At 40.6% G+C, this 17,658-nt stretch overlaps 1 protein-coding gene across 1 annotated transcript in view; it reads right to left on the reverse strand.

The window, feature by feature from the left end:
- The window catches only part of LOC126204431 (BRCA1-associated protein), a 158,933-nt gene that overhangs the window by 46,373 nt on the left and 94,902 nt on the right, over window positions 1-17,658 (reverse strand). Inside the window, exon 5 of the mRNA XM_049938821.1 lies at window positions 9,587-9,858. Within this exon, the coding sequence (XP_049794778.1) occupies window positions 9,587-9,858 (272 nt within the window). The remainder of the gene's footprint in view (window positions 1-9,586; window positions 9,859-17,658) is intronic.

A 17,658-nucleotide genomic window follows, 5' to 3' on the forward strand; every position in this document is an offset into this window, starting at 1 on the left:
ACACACACCAACTGCTGAAATGGTGTTCAACTGCACAACTTGCACCATGTCACTGAGCCACACGACATTATTATTATTATTATTATTATTATTATTATTATTGTTGTTGTTGTTATTATTTATAATACCATGTTTTGTGTGTACGGTATGAACATGTTGATGTCCGAATTAGTTTGTCTTCTGTAGAAATTTTGCTGAGTATCTGTTCATTCATAATGTCAGTTCAGTTTCGGCTACAATTAGATTCACACCAACTGCAGTTTAAATTTGGTACAGGCTCACAAAAAAGCAAGGTATGCAGGTGCACTTCCGTGGTTGGCAGCAGGACAACCTCTATATTAAACTACTACATGGTGTAAAAATGCTGACCTCAGCAATCAAAGCTTTATCTGTGACAGCAAGATGACAAATTTGGGAGAAAACCTCATTTTAAATTCGGATAAGTGTGGTACATGAGGACTGGCCACAGCTATGACTTGCATAGTGCATAACAACATAAAATGACACGTGTCCTCTCTAGCTTAACAGTGGTTGTGCATCAGGAGGACAGACTTCTTTTGCAAGATCAACCCACTGTATACAGAGAAGTGTGACACGTTCACATTTAATTACTGACTCAGCAGCATCTGGAAGAAAATAAAAATAAAACACTTCGAGATGGAATTATCTTGAGGCCCCCAGCAACAAGTTTTAATGGATAGATGAGGGTGTCAGCAGTTCACACATGAGTATAAAAATTGATGTATGTGGGTGCGAGTGATTTCAATCAAACTTGGCACACATGTGACGTGATACACAGGAAGGAATACTGAAAGGACTTGACTTGATACACAGGAAGCCATACTGAAAGGGAGAAACACACCTAGCAACACTAGTGGTATGCCTGGAAGGTGTGAAATAAGTTCAACCAAATCTGGTAAGTCTGGGAAACAGTACTGTGGGACTGAGAAGCTGCTATTAACCTCTTGGAGTTGTGATAGGGTAGGAAGGTTGTGACCTGAAAAAATAAGGGTAACTCCAGAACGCCTTTAGCAATTATAACCATACTTGAGAACCATATGAATTACTATGACGAAAAAGAAACTGTAGGGTGAGACACTCCTTGTGTGGCTGGGAGAGAATGTAGTGGTACAAAAATGTGGTAAGTTAAAAAAATAAAAAATAAAAAAGAAAAGAAAAGCATAACTCTATAATTCTTGAAACAATTTCAAATAAACTGGGTATGCATATGACTTACCAACTAGATACAAGGGGATAAAATACAACAAACCCACCAAGGATTAGGTGGGGGCGGCAAGAGGTGATATATCAAACATAAAAAAAAGCAATACTGGTGTTGAACCTACGGTCTTCTGAGTTACTAGGCCGATCATGTGACAGCTCTGATGACATTTCATCCGTAAGGATATGGATAAAAATGAAAGTGAGAAGGAGTGAGACATATAAATAATTAAAAATTACCAGTATCAGTATAAAACCACATTTTTTGAGTTGCTAACATATTAAATGTACTAAATGAAGACACTGGCAAAAGTGGAAGACAAATGTTTAACACACTGACTAGTGTCATTGTTGTAATGTTGTATAGACACAATATCAGCAATAACACAACCCATTTTTATTCTGCTTTCACATGAAGATATCCACAACATCATTGAATGAAGCACACAACAGTAAAAAGTCTCATAACTATAAAACACATCAAAATACAGTCTCATAGGTAAGCATACAATAACCAAGTAAATGTAAGTGAGGCCATGCTTTGCCTGTACTGGGCTGTTGTGCACACAGCACAGCACTTCCTGCTCTGTCTGGCTAGGTTATAAGACAACCTCTCTACGTCACTGTGCTGCTTGATTATACACAGTCACACTGTGGATATGTCCATGTCTTCCATCAGTAGGTGACAGGTGTTATGCTGCCACAGGAGAATATGGTATGAAAAGGTACAGGTACAGACAGGTTCCCATCTGAGAGGCTGCAGAGATAAAGAAAGATGGCCCACTGCAGACCACTCTGCCCGACGGCGATAGCACACAGAGTGAAGACAGTGCTGGAACCAAAGGAGGCCGCAGCCAGCACAGATCGTGGACAAGAATGGCACCAAGGCCATACTGGGAGCCGTCTGTGGCCAAAACAAGATTCTGGCCTGGTTGGAAGGAGACCAAGCAAGGCACCATGCATAATTTTGACCTTAATACGGTAGAAGCACGACCACAGGTGAAAAGGAACACCTTCATAAAAGAGAGCATGAAGTAGCTGGGCCAGTGTGGCTGCACCAGGATGAAATTTATGGTAGTATGCAATTTCTCTGAGAAAGCCTTGCAACTCTTTGACACTGGCAGGACGTGGCTAAGCTGTAATGGCATCGACATGCTGGTGTAAAGGCTTGACACCAGCTTGGAGAGTTTCAAACCAAAATAGATGATAGACAGCTGAAAAAATTGTGATTTGCCCAAGACACATTTTCAAACTGGCAGCCTGTAGCTCCGTGAACAAGGCATGAAAGTTCTGCAAACATTTATCTGTTGAGACCACAACACCATCCAGGTAGTTAGTGCATCCCAGAATGGAGGCTGCGAGTTGCTCCAAAAATCACTGGAAAATGGCAGGGGCACTAGTCATGCCAAATGGCAGGCAATGGTATTGATATACCCCAAAGGGAGTATTCACTATGAGGACATGTTTGGAATAATCATCCAGAGGCAGTTGTAAGCAGGCTTCTGACAAGTCCATTTTGGAAAAATATTGGCTCCCGGAAAGCCATGCTGAGTGTTCATCTGGACAGGGTAAGTGATAGGTATCAATAATATATTGTGAATTTACAGAATTTTTAAAATCATCACAAAGCCAAAGGTTGCCATTAGATATTTTGATAATTAATGGAGTAGACCATTTGCTTGATGAGAGAGGCGTGATAACACTCAAAGATGTAAGTCAGTTTGGTTCCAATCTGACTTTTCCTGTGCAGCTACTGGGACTCGGCAAGCATGAAAGAAACAGGGGCACGCCATTGGTTTCACTGTGATGTGAGCCTTGAAATCAGACCACACTCTGAAACTTCTGAAAACAGTGGGGAATATTCTGAGCAAAGAACATCCAGTTGGTTGTATGGAACTTGATCCAATACAAGAAGCACTTTGTCAGAAATAGAGAACCCAAAAAATTTTGAAGGCGTTAGTTTACAGTGTATGATTCCACTACTAGAAAGATCAAAGGCCAAACTAGTACTTTGTACACTGCAGAAGTAAAAACTGCAACCTAGAATGGGTGTCCATTTTCACTCACCAACTGACATGATACAGGGGACAACGCCGGTGACCCAAGATCTACATAGCTTTGATAATTTAACAAAGTTACTGCTGCACCCTTGTCACTTGCATTTTTAACGTTTTGTCCATCACATATACTTCAATGTAGAATTTGTCTGGGACTACCATCACTTGGGAAACAAAACACTGTTCAAAAACATTTTCATGTTTGAGGGTTGCACACAGATGCAATACGTCCCCCCCATCTCTTGCACATTGGCCATCGCGCAAAGCTTTGGGCACACGACCCACTCACATTGAACAAAATAGTAAGTCCACGACAGACGAGGAGCACTTGGCCACTGTTGTGACACGCCAACTACTGCTACTGTCTAACCCCCCCATTTCCTCCTGAAGTAACTGACAGCGGCCGAGGAGGGGAGGAAGCAGTGGCGGCTACTTCACACCACACTTCTATCTGATTTCCTGCTGCCATAGATACTTCAAAAGGCTGAGCAATATTCAGAATATCTGTGAGAGAGTTATTTTCACATTGCAAAGCATGCTCACAAACTTCCCCATCAGACGTATTATAACATCACGAAGCATCGAGTTGGCATATGACGTCCAATGGCCCTCAGTAACAAACTGGCAATGGTGCCCAAGGTCTGTACAACTGTTGCGCCCACTTCTGAAAATGGTATAACTCAATGTGAGGAGCAATAAAATTATGTTTGCAATGACAATTAGAGAGCCAGTAATAAATACATTTCATCCCAAAAGAAACTGGCAGGTTCCTGAAGAGGAGCTAGCTGACACAAGAGGCGATAAACAGAAGTAGAAATCCATGACAAAAACAAAGCCTTACACAAATTGGGTTTGGTGACTCCAAAAGCTTGAAAATACTGCCAAAGGCATTTTTATCATATTCCTTCCAATCTTCTACAGAATCATCATACAGAGGAAATGGTGGGGGTTGCATTAACGGCAGTGGAACCTGGACATCAATGAAGCTGCGAAATTGTTTAGTGCCATGGAGAGAGCCTGCAGCTGGTTGGTGAGAGCTTGCTGTTGTCCAATACGAGACTGAAGAACTTCTTCCACAGGCATGTTGGCTGTATACTACATGAAATAAATGAAACACGTGGAGTAGAATACTGAACTTGTTGCCACATATGCTGTAACACTGTACAGACACAACATCAGAATTAACACCAACCAATTTTTATTCTGCTTCCACATGAAGACTTCCACAATAACACCGAATGAAGTATAGAACAGTACAAAGTTTCATAGCTATAGAACACACCAATATACGGTCTCATAGGTGAGCATAAAATAAGCAAGTAAACATGAGTGAAGTTGAGGTCGCTGAATGCCGGGCTTATATTGGGCTGTTGTGCACTTGGCACAGCACTTGCTGCATGTTCTGTCCAGGTTGTGACATGACTTCTCTAAGCCAGCTGTGGAGGCACTTATATGGCATGCTTTTTGATTGGGCACACTTACACTACAGGGTTACAACAGTTGTGAAAATAGATTATAAGATGTACACAAATGAAAATAAAACAAGGGTAATGATGCTTACTCACAGTTAAATCATGTGATACTGGGGGATCAGGTTAGAAAATGAGATGCTAAATGCAATAAATGAGGTTTTCTGTTTGGAGAACAAATTAAAAACAACTAATGTATAGAATACAGCCAGAGTTTGCACATTATTTGATTAATTTTCACTGGTTTCTCTCGCTAGACATGAATAATTTTGTATTAAAAAATGCATCAAATGGTGCTTTTAACTTGTAACATGTGGCCACTAGGGCAATGAATATCTGAGGATTCTCAGCAGGAGGAGCAAAATTATACAAAATAATATGTGACTGGTGGATGTGCTCTGCATATTATTTACAATGGCTGCTGTATCCCCAGCAGATGAGGCCTACATTTGATAGAAGAATATGTCAAAAGTAATTTTGTAGGAAAGGTCTAGTAGAATGCAAATACTTAGGGAGCACAGGAGACCACTCACTGATAAGCAGAAGAATTGAGTCATCAACAGGCACACACAACAAAAGAAGGAAACTTTCTAGCTTTTGGAATAACTGTTTCTCGAGATAGGGCACGGGCGAGTGCGCGAGTGCACGCACACATGCACGCCTATGCCCCTACATGGCACCATCTGGGTACACAATGCTAGTGCTGCATTTCAGCAGGTAGATTAGGTTGGGGTTGTATTAGGTGAGGGGGAGGTTGGGGAGGGGAGGGCAGTGGAGGGGAGGGCAGGGGAGGGGAGGGGAGGGGAGGGAGTGTAGCGGTTCCACCTGCTTTTATTTCTTCACCTGTTGTCCTTGGTGTTGACGTACTGTGTTGCTACACTGGCTGAAAAATGGGGTTTGTAATTTGGACACTGACTAGGGTAAATAATGTAGCCAACAAATGCTCAGCTGCATTTCACTGTCTTTTACTTTCCCTTTTCACAACTAACCCCATATACACATTTAATATGGCCAGTGCACTACTGTTTAAACTTTCCATAAGCCTCATTAATAGTTTGCAAGTGTACCTCCACATATTGCTACTATAGTTTACTGTTGAACATCTACGAGCAGTAAAAGCATAACCACAAAGTTTACAGTTCTTGAAGAACTGAAAGGTACATATGGAGCAGACACTGCCATTGGTTTTACACATGGCCTATTTGTTTAACACTTATTTCACAGTTAATAGTTGAAGCATTGCTGCTGTTCTAACCAAAACAGGGTCCTTGTCTGAAACTTGGCTGTGGACGGACTGTCTTGTGACAAAAAATCGGGCCCTTGTATATCCTCACAACAATAGGTACAGAATTTAACATTGTTCGAAGATTAATTTGTAGAAATTACAATTAAAACTTAACTCATTAAATTAACTGAATACAACGAAAAATTCCGTATTTTAACAGTTTCTTCTACTACAAGGTTTAGGCCAAATTATTTGTTTAAATCATGAAACTAACAAATATAGTTACGTAAACAATTATTTTGACAAAACTGTTAATCACTTTGTAATTAATGAAGCACTGGTTTTTCTAACATGTTTTCAAATAGAGCCAAATAGATACTTTAAGATTACTAGTATTTTGTCTTCCAAATGTTTATAATTAGTATAGAACTTATATTTGTTTATGCGTCAACAAAATTTAAGTTACAAAACAATTACTGATTTCGCCCTGTAACAAAAGATACTAACTAGTAATAGTCAAAATAAATTATAAAATCAATTATATACATGAAACTAAGCACAAAATCAGGTCTGGTCTTATACTCTTTAAAACTGAGGGCCAACCTTACTCTTTTATGAAAATACAAATTATATTCATGTATATTAATAGTAATTAGTTAAGAGTGAAAAACCGAATTTAAGGAGGCAACTGGCAAAACAAGAGGGGAATTAACATTATCCCAGCCTGCTTCATCACAACGGGTGACAGGGGGGAGGGGGAGGGAGGAAGAGAGAGAGGGGGGGGGGGCTGGAGACAGGAAGAGGTGCTGGAGGTGTGTGGCTAATGGCTCTGGGAAGGCAGCCGGTTAACCGGCTAGGAATACAAGGAGGGAGGTGTGGCAGGTGCACGAGCTAGGCAAGTGATGCACAGGTGTGAGACAGAGGAGAGTGGTGCACACTGAAGGTGATGTGGGAGGGGGTAATAGGATGGAGGAAGGGGAAACTGTTGGATGAAGGATGTGGGGACAGTGGGATACCAGAGACTGAGGGCAGGATGGTTATAGGAGTGAAGGAGTGTTGCAAGGATAACTCCCATCTGCATAGTACAGAGGAGCCAGTTGTGGAGGGAGGATCCAGGTGACCTGGATTGTGAAGCAGCCACTGAAATTTAGTATGTTATGCTCAGCTGCATGTAGTGCCAGCAGGTGGTCAACTTTGTTCTCAGCAACAATTTGGTGTGGCCATTGATCCTGTTGGATAGCTAGTTGATAGTCATACCAACATAAAAAGCTGGGCACAATGTTTGCAGGAGAGTTGGTATATGATGTGGCTGCTTTCACAGGTGGCCCATCCTCTGATAGGGTATGGTGAGCCTGTGATAGGACTGGAGTAGGAACTGCTGGGCAGAGGGATTGGGCAGGTCTTGCACATGGATTTGATCCCTGTGGCAAGGGGATGGGAATGGGAGTGGCATTGGTGATGAGCTAGGATGTTGTGTAGTTTGGGTGCGTGATGAAACACCACATTAGGAGGGGTGGAAAGGATCTGGGGTAGGATGCTCCTCATTTCAGGGCATGATGACAGATAACCAAAGCCCTGACAAAAGATACGGTTCAGTTGTTCCAGTCCAGGCTGATAATGGGTGACAAGGGGAAGACTTCTTTGTAGCTGATTCGTAGGGGTGATGGGAAGACTGGGGGTGTGTGAGGATGTGGCACAGGAAATCTGTTTGTGGATTGCATTCAGGAGTTGTTCCTGTCTGTGAAAACCTTTGTGAAAGTGACGAGAGCTTCCTTGCCCAGTATCATGAAGGACTCACAAAGGCCTTCACAGACAGGCACAATCCCTAAACCCAGTCTGCAAACAGATTTCCCATGCCATATCTACACACACCACACACACGCAAGCCCCCAACCACTCCCAAGAATCATGTACAATGGAGCACCCTTCTTGTCATCCAACATCATCCAGCACTGGAACAACTAAACCTAACCATATCCTTCATCAGGGTTTTGATTATCTATCACCATGTCCTAGTATGATCACCACGTCCTAGTATGAGGGACATCCTTCCCATCTGTCCTAATCTGATGTTCCATTGCCCACTCAAACTAATTAATATCTTAGTGCGTCATCAATGCCACTCCCTCTCCCAACTCTTGCCACATGGACCTGCCCAGTCCACCCACCCAGCACTTCCTACTCCAGCCCCTTCACAGGCTTATCCTACCCCATCAGACGCTGGGCCATCTGTGAAACTAGCCAAGTCACACACCAACTCTGCTGCAAACAATGCACAGTTTTTTAAGTTGGTACTCCACCTGAGACAACCCACGATCCCAACCTAGTCCACCTGCCAAATTACAGCACTCACACTGGGCATATCCAGCTGGTGCCACAGAGGGGTAGAGGCATGTACGTGTGTGTGTGTGTGTGTGTGTGTGTGTGTGTGTGTGTGTGTATTTGTACTTTAGCTCAAGAAAGGATTACTCTGAAAGCTTGCAGTTTTCTTTCTTTTTTGTGTGTGCCTGACGATAACGCAATGATTCAGCTTTTTGGTGAGTGGTCTTCTTTACTCCCTAAATATTTAATGTCAAAATTGAAGATGATATAAAATGCTGACAGCCAATAATAAGCAAAGGTTTGCTGAAAAAGAAAATAATATAACAAACAATGGAAAATCCAAGATGGAATATAACAATATATGAAAAGGAAAGTTGCTACTCACCAAGTAGAGGAGATGCTGAGTTGCAGAGGGGTACAACAAAAAGACTGTCACAAATCAATCTTTCGGCCAGCAAGGCCACCATCAAAAATAGACCACACACACACACACACACACGAAAAAACAACTCATGCACACACGACTGCAGTCTCTGGCAACTGAAGACACACTGGCTTCAGTTGCCAGACTCTGCAGTCGTGTGTGTGTGTGTGTGTGTGTGTGTGTGTGTGCTGTCTATTTTTGATGGAGGCCTTGCTAACTGAAAGCTTTATTTGTGACAGTCTTTTTGTTGTGCCTGCCTGCAACTCATCATCTCCACTACACGATGAGTAGCAACTTTCCTTTTCAGAAGTAATACAACACTGAATACAAACTTAATATTTAGGAAGTCTTTTCTCGAATTATTTGTTTGAAATATAGCCTTATACAGAAGTAAAATGTGGCTGATGATCAGTACAGACAAAACTAGTACACAAGCTTTTAAAATATGGAGGTACAGAAGCGTGCTGCAGACTAGATTGGTAGGCAGGGTAGCTAACACAGTGATGTTGCATTGATTCAAGAAGGAACATTTAATTCTGTAATATAGGGAACTGGAGGCAGGGAGTGGAGGGGATAAAAATTGTAAGGAAGACTTTGGCTTGAATACAGTAAGCAGGTTCATATGAATGTAGGTTGCAGAAGTAATACAGAGTGAAGTGTCTGCAATCTGATAGCAGTGTATTTCTACATTAATTTCTAGAATAGCTTAATATATTCAAATATAATAAAACACAAACAGCCAGAACTTACACTCATTAAGCACAAACAATAAAAGTTTAATTAAAAAAATATGTGTGGCATATAAAAAGTAATAGGGAAACAGTTTTTCAAATGTTTTTCATGAAACTGTCTACATAAAATTATTTACCTTGTGTCTCCCCATTTAGCCAGACAACTACCATGGAAGGAATGGTTGCACAGAATTGTCAATATGCCATCTACACTCTCATCCATTCGCTCGAGACAAACTGGGCATGTGGGCAGTTCAGTATGTGAAGGAGGTGGAGCCAGTTCACCTTCACTTCCCCCTTCACATACAAGCTCAACGTGAGACACAAACACCAGATGGCAGCAGCAATCAGGTTCCAGAGAATTAAAGGGCACACCATTGAATGACGTGTAGAACTCGGCAGCTGCTTGCTACCTTCCCACCAAATTATGGAACAGAAAAATAAGAAGAAATATAGCGGATAAGAGACTGTGATCATATAGTTAATTTTATTTACATATGCTTTAATTTCAAGATCTTTCTTTACATGTTGTCAATCACTTTTATCCTAAGCAACAGAAAAATAATCTTGAACCACAAGAAATGGGCACTGAAGAAGAGGAAAAGGAGAGGGTAGATTATGTGGGCAGATCAGAGTGGATTAATCAGGAAAGAAGAAACATAAAGGTGAAAATGAATTGTATGGTTATTAGCTTTGCTGGCAGGAAACAACACTGATAATTTCACACTGTTCCTTATACTGTACTTATAATTTATTACACTTTGCCTAGCGATGAACTAGTACTCGGCCAAACGACAAGTCCATAACTTAAATTAATCTTTCATGCATGATTTGCAAAGAAAAGAAGAGTCAGAAGAACTTTATGTGGATAGAATATGGCCTGAAATCAATCCAGAAATGGATTTTACAGTATACACATTGCTGCAAAACAAAATTAGTGACACAAAGCTGTCAAAATGTCAGATACCCACAACTTCACTATGGTGGGAAAGAAAAGTTCTATGTAGTAGATACGCTGGATTATCATATCTTCACTCAAAAAGATTTACTCACAGAAAAGTTATACTGAGCATTACAAATCTGATGACGATATCCTACTAGTGAGACATAACTTCTGTGACAAGAAGCACTGAATACAGGAGTTAGGGAATAGAAGAACAACAAAGCACAAGCTGACTCAGTGGCTCACCTCAAAATTGCTGGAAATATAGTGGAAGCAGATAATTCCTACATCTACCTTGGCACCACAGCTATAAAAGTTGCTGGGGTAACAGAGGATACTAAATCTCAGGCACAGAAATCTAATGATGCAATCATTCAAATTTACCCAAATGTAGAAAAGTACTGATATCTCCATACTAACTATTATCAGAATATTTAATAGCAATGTTATGTATTGTTCTAGGTATGTGGAACGTCTGTTGTTTTTCTGGTCTTCAGTCCAGAGACTGGTTTGATGCAGCTTTCCATGCTACTCTATCCTGAGCAAATCTCTTTATCTCCGAATAACTACTGCAACCTAATTCATCTCTTGGTCTCCCTCTACAATTTTTACCCTCCACACTTCCCTCCAGTACTAAATTGTTGATCCCTTGATGGCTCAAAACATGTCCTGTCAACCGATCCCTTCTTCTAGTCAAGCTATGCCACAAATTCATCTTCTCCCCAATTCTTTTCAGTAAGACTTTGGGTCAAGCTGCTGGAAAACCATTCTGGGGTGTAATTAGCAGTCTTCAAAAGGGAGGTCAGAAGGAAATGACAAGTATTTTGGACAGGTCAGGAAAACTGCTGGTGAATCCTGTTGATGCCTTGGGCAGATGGAGGGAATACGTTGAAGAGTTGCTCAATGTAGGTGAAAATACGATCAGTAATGTTTCAGATTTCGATGTACAATGGGATAGGAATGATGATGGAAATAGGATCACATTTGAGGAAGTGGAGAAAATGGTCAATAGATTGCAGTGCAATAAAGCGGCTGGCGTGGATGAAATTAAGTCCGAACTCATCAAATACAGTGGAAAGTCAGGTCTTAAATGGCTACACAGGATAACTGAAATGGCGTGGGAGTCGGGACAGGTTCCATCAGACTGGATGAAAGCAGTAATCATACCAATCTTTAAACATGGAAACAGAAAAGATTGTAACAACTACAGAGGTATCTCTTTAATCAGCGTTGTGGGTAAAATCTTCTCAGGTATTGTTGAAAGGAAAGTGCGAGTATTAGTTGAGGACAAATTTGATGAAAATCAGTGTAGGTTTTGGCCTCTTGGAGGTTGTCAGGACCAGATCTTTAGCTTATGGCAAATAATGGAGAAGTGTTACGAGTGGAACATGGAACTGTATCTATGCTTTATAGATCTAGAAAAGGCATATGACCGGGTTCCTAGGAGGAAGTTATTGTCTGTTCTACGAGATTATGGAATAGGAGGCAAACTTTTGCAAGCAATTAAAGGTCTTTACATGGATAGTCACGCAGCAGTTAGAGTTGACGGTAAATTGAGTTCATGGTTCAGAGTAGTTTCAGGGGTAAGACAAGGCTGCAACCTGTCTCCACTGTCGTTCATATTATTTATGGATCATATGTTGAAAACAATAGACTGGCTGGGTGAGATTAAGATATGTGAACACAACATAATCAGTCTCGCATATGCGGATGACTTAGTTGTGATGGCAGATTCATTTCAGTGCTACATCAGAAATGTAAGGACTATGGTATGAAGATTAGCATCTCCAAAACGAAAGTAATGTCAGTGGGAAAGAGATATAAACGGATTGAGTGCCAAATAGGAGGAACAAAGTTAGGACAGGTGGACGGTTTCAAGTACTTAGGATGCATATTCTCACAGGATGGCAACATAGTGAAAGAACTGGAAGCGAGGTGCAGCAAAGCTAATGCAGTGAGCGCTCAGCTACGATCTACTCTCTTCTGCAAGAAGGAAGTCAGTACCAAGACTAAGTTATCTGTGCACCGTTCAATCTTTCGACCAACATTGTTTTATGGGAGCGAAAGCTGGGTGGATTCAGGTTACCTTATCAATAAGGTTGAGGTTACGGATATGAAAGTAGCTAGGATGATTGCAGGTACTAGTGGATGGGAACAATGGCAGGAGGGTGTCCACAATGAGGAAATCAAAGAAAAACTGGGAATGAACTCTATAGATGTAGCAGTCAGGGCGAACAGGCTTAGATAGTGGGGTCATGTTACACGCATGGGAGAAGCAAGGTTACCCAAGAGACTCATGGGTTCAGCAGTAGAGGGTAGGAGGAGTCGGGGCAGATCAAGGAGAAGGTACCTGGATTCGGTTAAGAATGATTTTGAAGTAATAGGCTTAACATCAGAAGAGGATGATGAAGATGACCTCCTCACCTACCCATCTAATCTTCAGCATTCTTCTGTAGCACCACATTTCAAATGCTTCTATTCTCTTCTTGTCTAAACTGTTTATCGTCTGTGTTTCACTTCCATACACGGCTACACACTTTACAAATACTTTCAGAAAAACTTTGTGACACTTAAATTTATAGTTGTTGTTAATAAATTTCTTTTCTTCAGAAATACTTTCCTTGCCATAGCCAGTTTACATTTTATATCCTCTCTATTTCGACCATTGTCAGTTATTTTGCTCCCCAAATAGCAAAACTCATTTACTACTTTAACTGTCTCATTTCCTAATCAAATACCCTCACCTGGTTTAATTTGACTACATTCCATTATCCTCGTTTTGCTTTTGTTGGTGTCCATCTTATACCCTCGTTTCAAGACACTGTCCATTCCGTTCAGCTGCTCTTCCAGGTCCTATGTTGTCTCTGACAGAATTACATTGTCGTTGGCAAACATCTAAAGTTTTTATTTGTTCTCCACAGATTTTAATTACTACTCCAAATTTTTATTTTGTTTCTTTTACTGCTTGCTCAATATAAAGACTGAATAACATTGGGGATATGCTGCAACCCTGTCTGACTCCCTTCTTAACTACTGCTTCCCTTTCATGACCCTGGACTCTTATAACTGCCATCTGGTTTCTGTACAAATTGTAAATAGCCTATCGCTCCCTGTATTTTACCCCTGCCACCTACGGAAAGCTTTCTCTACATCTAAAAATGCTAGAAATGTAGGTTTGCCTTTCCTTAACCTATCTTCCAAGATAAGTCGCAGGGTCAGTATTGCCTCATGTGTTTCCACATTTCTACAGAATCCAAACTGATCTTCCCCGATGTCGGCTTCTACCAGTTATTCGTATGTAAATAATTCGTATTAGTATTTTGCAACTGTGACTTATTAAACTGATAGTATGGTAATTTTCACACCTGTCAACACCTACTTTCTTTGAGATTGGAATTATTATATTCTCTTTGATGTCTGAGCTTGTCAATTGTTCCCTAATACTCTCTCTGAAACTCTCTACAATCTCTGGTTCTTTCAGTTTATCCAGGCCCCATCTCTTTAAATTCCTATTGTTTTGCATTTTCTTCAGTCTTAATCTACGGTTCAGAACCAATAAATTGTGGTCAGAGTCCACATCTGCCCCTGGAAATATCTTAAATTTAAAACCTAGTTCCTAAATCTCTGTCTTACCATTATATAATGTATCTGAAACCTTCCAGTGTCTCCAGGCCTCATTCATGTATATATACTTCTCTCATGATCCTTAACCCAAGTGTTAGCTATGGTTAAGTTATGCTCTGTGCAAAACTTTAACAGGCGACTTCCCCTTTCATTCCTTACCACAAGTCCATATTCACCTACTACTTTTATTTCTCTTTCTTTTCCTGCAATCTCATTCCAGTCCCTCATAACTGCTAAATTTTCACCTGTCTTAACTATCTGAATAATTTCTTTTATCACATCATACATTTTCTCAATCTCTTCATCATCTGCAGAGCTAGTTGGCATATAAACTTGAACTATTTCACTATGCTGTTTGTAGTAGCTCCTCAGCATTCCTACTTTTTTTTTATTCATTATTAAACCCACTCCTGCATTACCATTATTTGATTTTCCATTTACAATCCTGTATTCACCTGACCATAAATCTTGTTCCTCCTGAGACCAAACTTCACAAATTCCCAATATATCTAACTTTAACCTATCCATTTCCCCTTTTTAGATCGTGGTCACGCGGTAGTGTTCTCGCTTCTCGAGCATGGGGTCCCTGGTTCGATTCCCAGCGGGGGTCTGGGATTTTCACCTGCCCCAAGATGACTGGGTGTTGTTGTGTCATCTCCATCATCATTCATCCCCATTATAGTTGGAGGATGGCAACGGCAAACCACCTCCACTAGGACCTTGCCTAGTACGGCGGTGCGGGTCTCCCGCATCGTTCCCCCACTCTCTGTCAAGAAGCATGGGACTTCATTTCCATTTTTTCCAACCTATCTGCTCAATTAAGGGATCCGACATTTCACACTCTGATCTGTAGAATTCCAGTTTTGTTTATCCTGAAAGACATCATCCTGGGTAGTCCCCACCCAGAGATCTGAATGGGGGCCTATTTTACCTCCAAAATATTTTACACGATTAGGAGTGAAACAATTTCTCGTTGCCTGTCACATGGGAAAGACAATATGTAGTGACATGTACTGTATGCTGATATGTAACTAGAATTGTCACGTATCCAGCAGCCTTACAAGGAAAACACGCTGTGACAGGTGCCTTGTGCAACAAAGATTTTTAAATGATCACTGAAATTGCAAACATCATCAATTGTTAAGTGCCCACAGTGACTCATTTTCATGGCTGAAAAAGAAAAGCATTTGCAGCCATTCCCCCACACAATTTGTCCTGTTTATGGACAACATATTAATACTGATAGTGCTTTGAGATAATGTCATGTTTTGGGATGGGCCTTGGATGTGAACTATCTGGAAAGGAACAGACGAAAATCTCCAGTTAACATACACAAAATGTGGAGGAAACAATTGCAGATTTACTGAACCATTTCCCCCATGTTTCATCAATAATTTTATCTGTCATGGTAAATGACAAATTAGGCTACCATAAAGTTTTGTGCATGCTCATGTCCAAATCCCTCTGATGACTACAAGATCCACAGAAAGCATTTGGATCTCACACTCCTGCTACAACAACCAGAAAGAGGTGAGTGTTTCCTCAATCACATTGTTGCAAGTGATGAGGGAAGGTTTCCTTATTTGAATACAGAGAAAAAATGGCATTCTATTGAGAGGGGCCATGCCACTTACCCCAAACTCTGCGATGAAACCTCAAGAACTCTCAACATTGACATCTATATCTACAATCCACAAGTCACATTTCAGTGTGGTGTGGAGGATACTTTGTGTACCACTGTGGTACTGTCACTTGCGCCCTTTACTCTCCATTCACAAATGGAGTGAGAGAAGATTGACTATTGGGAAGCATCCTCTTTCAGAATTTTAACAGTATACTTCTCTGTGATGCACAAAACTTCTCTTGGAGTATCTATCCCTGGAATTTCAAGAGCAGTTCTGTGAAGCTCTTGCTCTTACTACACAAATCCATGATGAAATATGCCACTCTTCTTTGGCTCTTCTCTATGAATCCTACCTGATAATGTGCCCAGATTATCAAGTAAATCGTACGAACTGGTCAATGGAGTGTCTTGTACAGCAAATTTATGGAGAAATTATCTTCAGATTCTTCCAATGAATCTCAAACCTGCCATCTGCTTTCCCTACATTTTTACGTGGCGGGTCCACTTTAAATTGTTCCAGCCCCTTTTGTATACATGGGTCCCAGGAGGAATGGTCAGTATTTCCGCATATGATCAAAGTAAAAAAGTTGGGTAAACATGAACTCTAAAGTGCATGCCTTATTAGCTACAAGCAATTGTTCATCTTTGCTATTGAACACGTGCTCATAGCTTTTAAGGTATGCACTGTAGAGCCAATTTTTACTACACGAACTTTTTTCTTGTTGTGGTCCATACAACTTCCTCTCAAAATATGTTAGAGATCTGTTTCACAGTACTGAAGATGAAGAAGAGCTCATATTCTTAAGATATGCATTTTAAAGCATACGTTTAACAAACTTTTTTGCTTCAAATGATCGTTCCTGTCATAAAGCTGAATATCAACCATTCCTCCTGAGACACCACGTATTTTGATTTTTATGAGTCCCAGTGATTTATTTCCAATAGTGTAATGAACAGCAAAAGATTTTTCTTCCTGTTTATACAGAATCCTTCCTGAAAATGGGGATGACCTCCACTCTTCCCTAAGCACTTGATAATCTTCTTTCTCCAGTAACAGATGAAGGACTGCTGCAAGAGGGGGAGCAAAGTTATTTCACATAATCTGTATAGAATCTCAGCAGGTCCAGATCCCTTTCCTCTGTTGACTGATTTTAGCTGATTGGGTCCCTGTGATCATCTCTTCTCCAACGCAAGAAAATGATTATCGTCACAGCATCCTGCAAACAATGTGGAGTTTCAAGATTCCATCAAATTACAGTTAATATCAATGGTGGAATCATTCTGCAAATAAAGTATTACAGAAGATAATTCACTGTTGCAGTAGGTGCTTTAATGTATCAGAAAACTATGTTATGAAGCAACTTAAGGTTGCAACTTAAATACCTACATAGTAGCCCATAAATCTGCATTAATGTATGAGCTACACTTGTTGAATGAGGCAACACCCTTACAGACCAGTTTCTACATCTACATATATACTCCGCAAACAACACTACTAATTTCCTTTACTGTTCCACTTGCAAATGGGATGAGGGAAAAACAACTAGCTATATGCCTCCATAAGAGCCCTAATTTCTATTGTCTTGCCTTCCTGGTCCTTATGAAAGATGTATAAGTATGTGGGTGCCAGTAGAATCATTCTGCAGTTGGTTGCCATACTGATTGAACCAACTCTTACAAGAACTAGCACCATGCACATGAACTGCTTCAACCTAGAACTGTGCCAAAAAACTTAAGTCAACCATTCTCTTTCTCTACTACCAATGTCACACATTTATTCCATTTCATTTTGCTTTGCAATGTTACACCTAGGTATTTAATCGATATGACTGTGTCAAGCAGCTCAGCACTAATACCATATCTGAACATTACAAAATTATTTCTCTACTCAACTACATTAATTTACATTTTTCTACATTTGGGGCACGATGTCCTTCATGCCCCAAATTATGTCTACGTCACGCTGTATGCTCCTGCAGCCACTCAACAATAACACTTTCCTGTACGATACAGCACAG

This window comes from Schistocerca nitens, chromosome 9, assembly GCF_023898315.1.
Source record: "Schistocerca nitens isolate TAMUIC-IGC-003100 chromosome 9, iqSchNite1.1, whole genome shotgun sequence".
Taxonomy (NCBI): Eukaryota; Metazoa; Arthropoda; class Insecta; order Orthoptera; family Acrididae; genus Schistocerca; species Schistocerca nitens.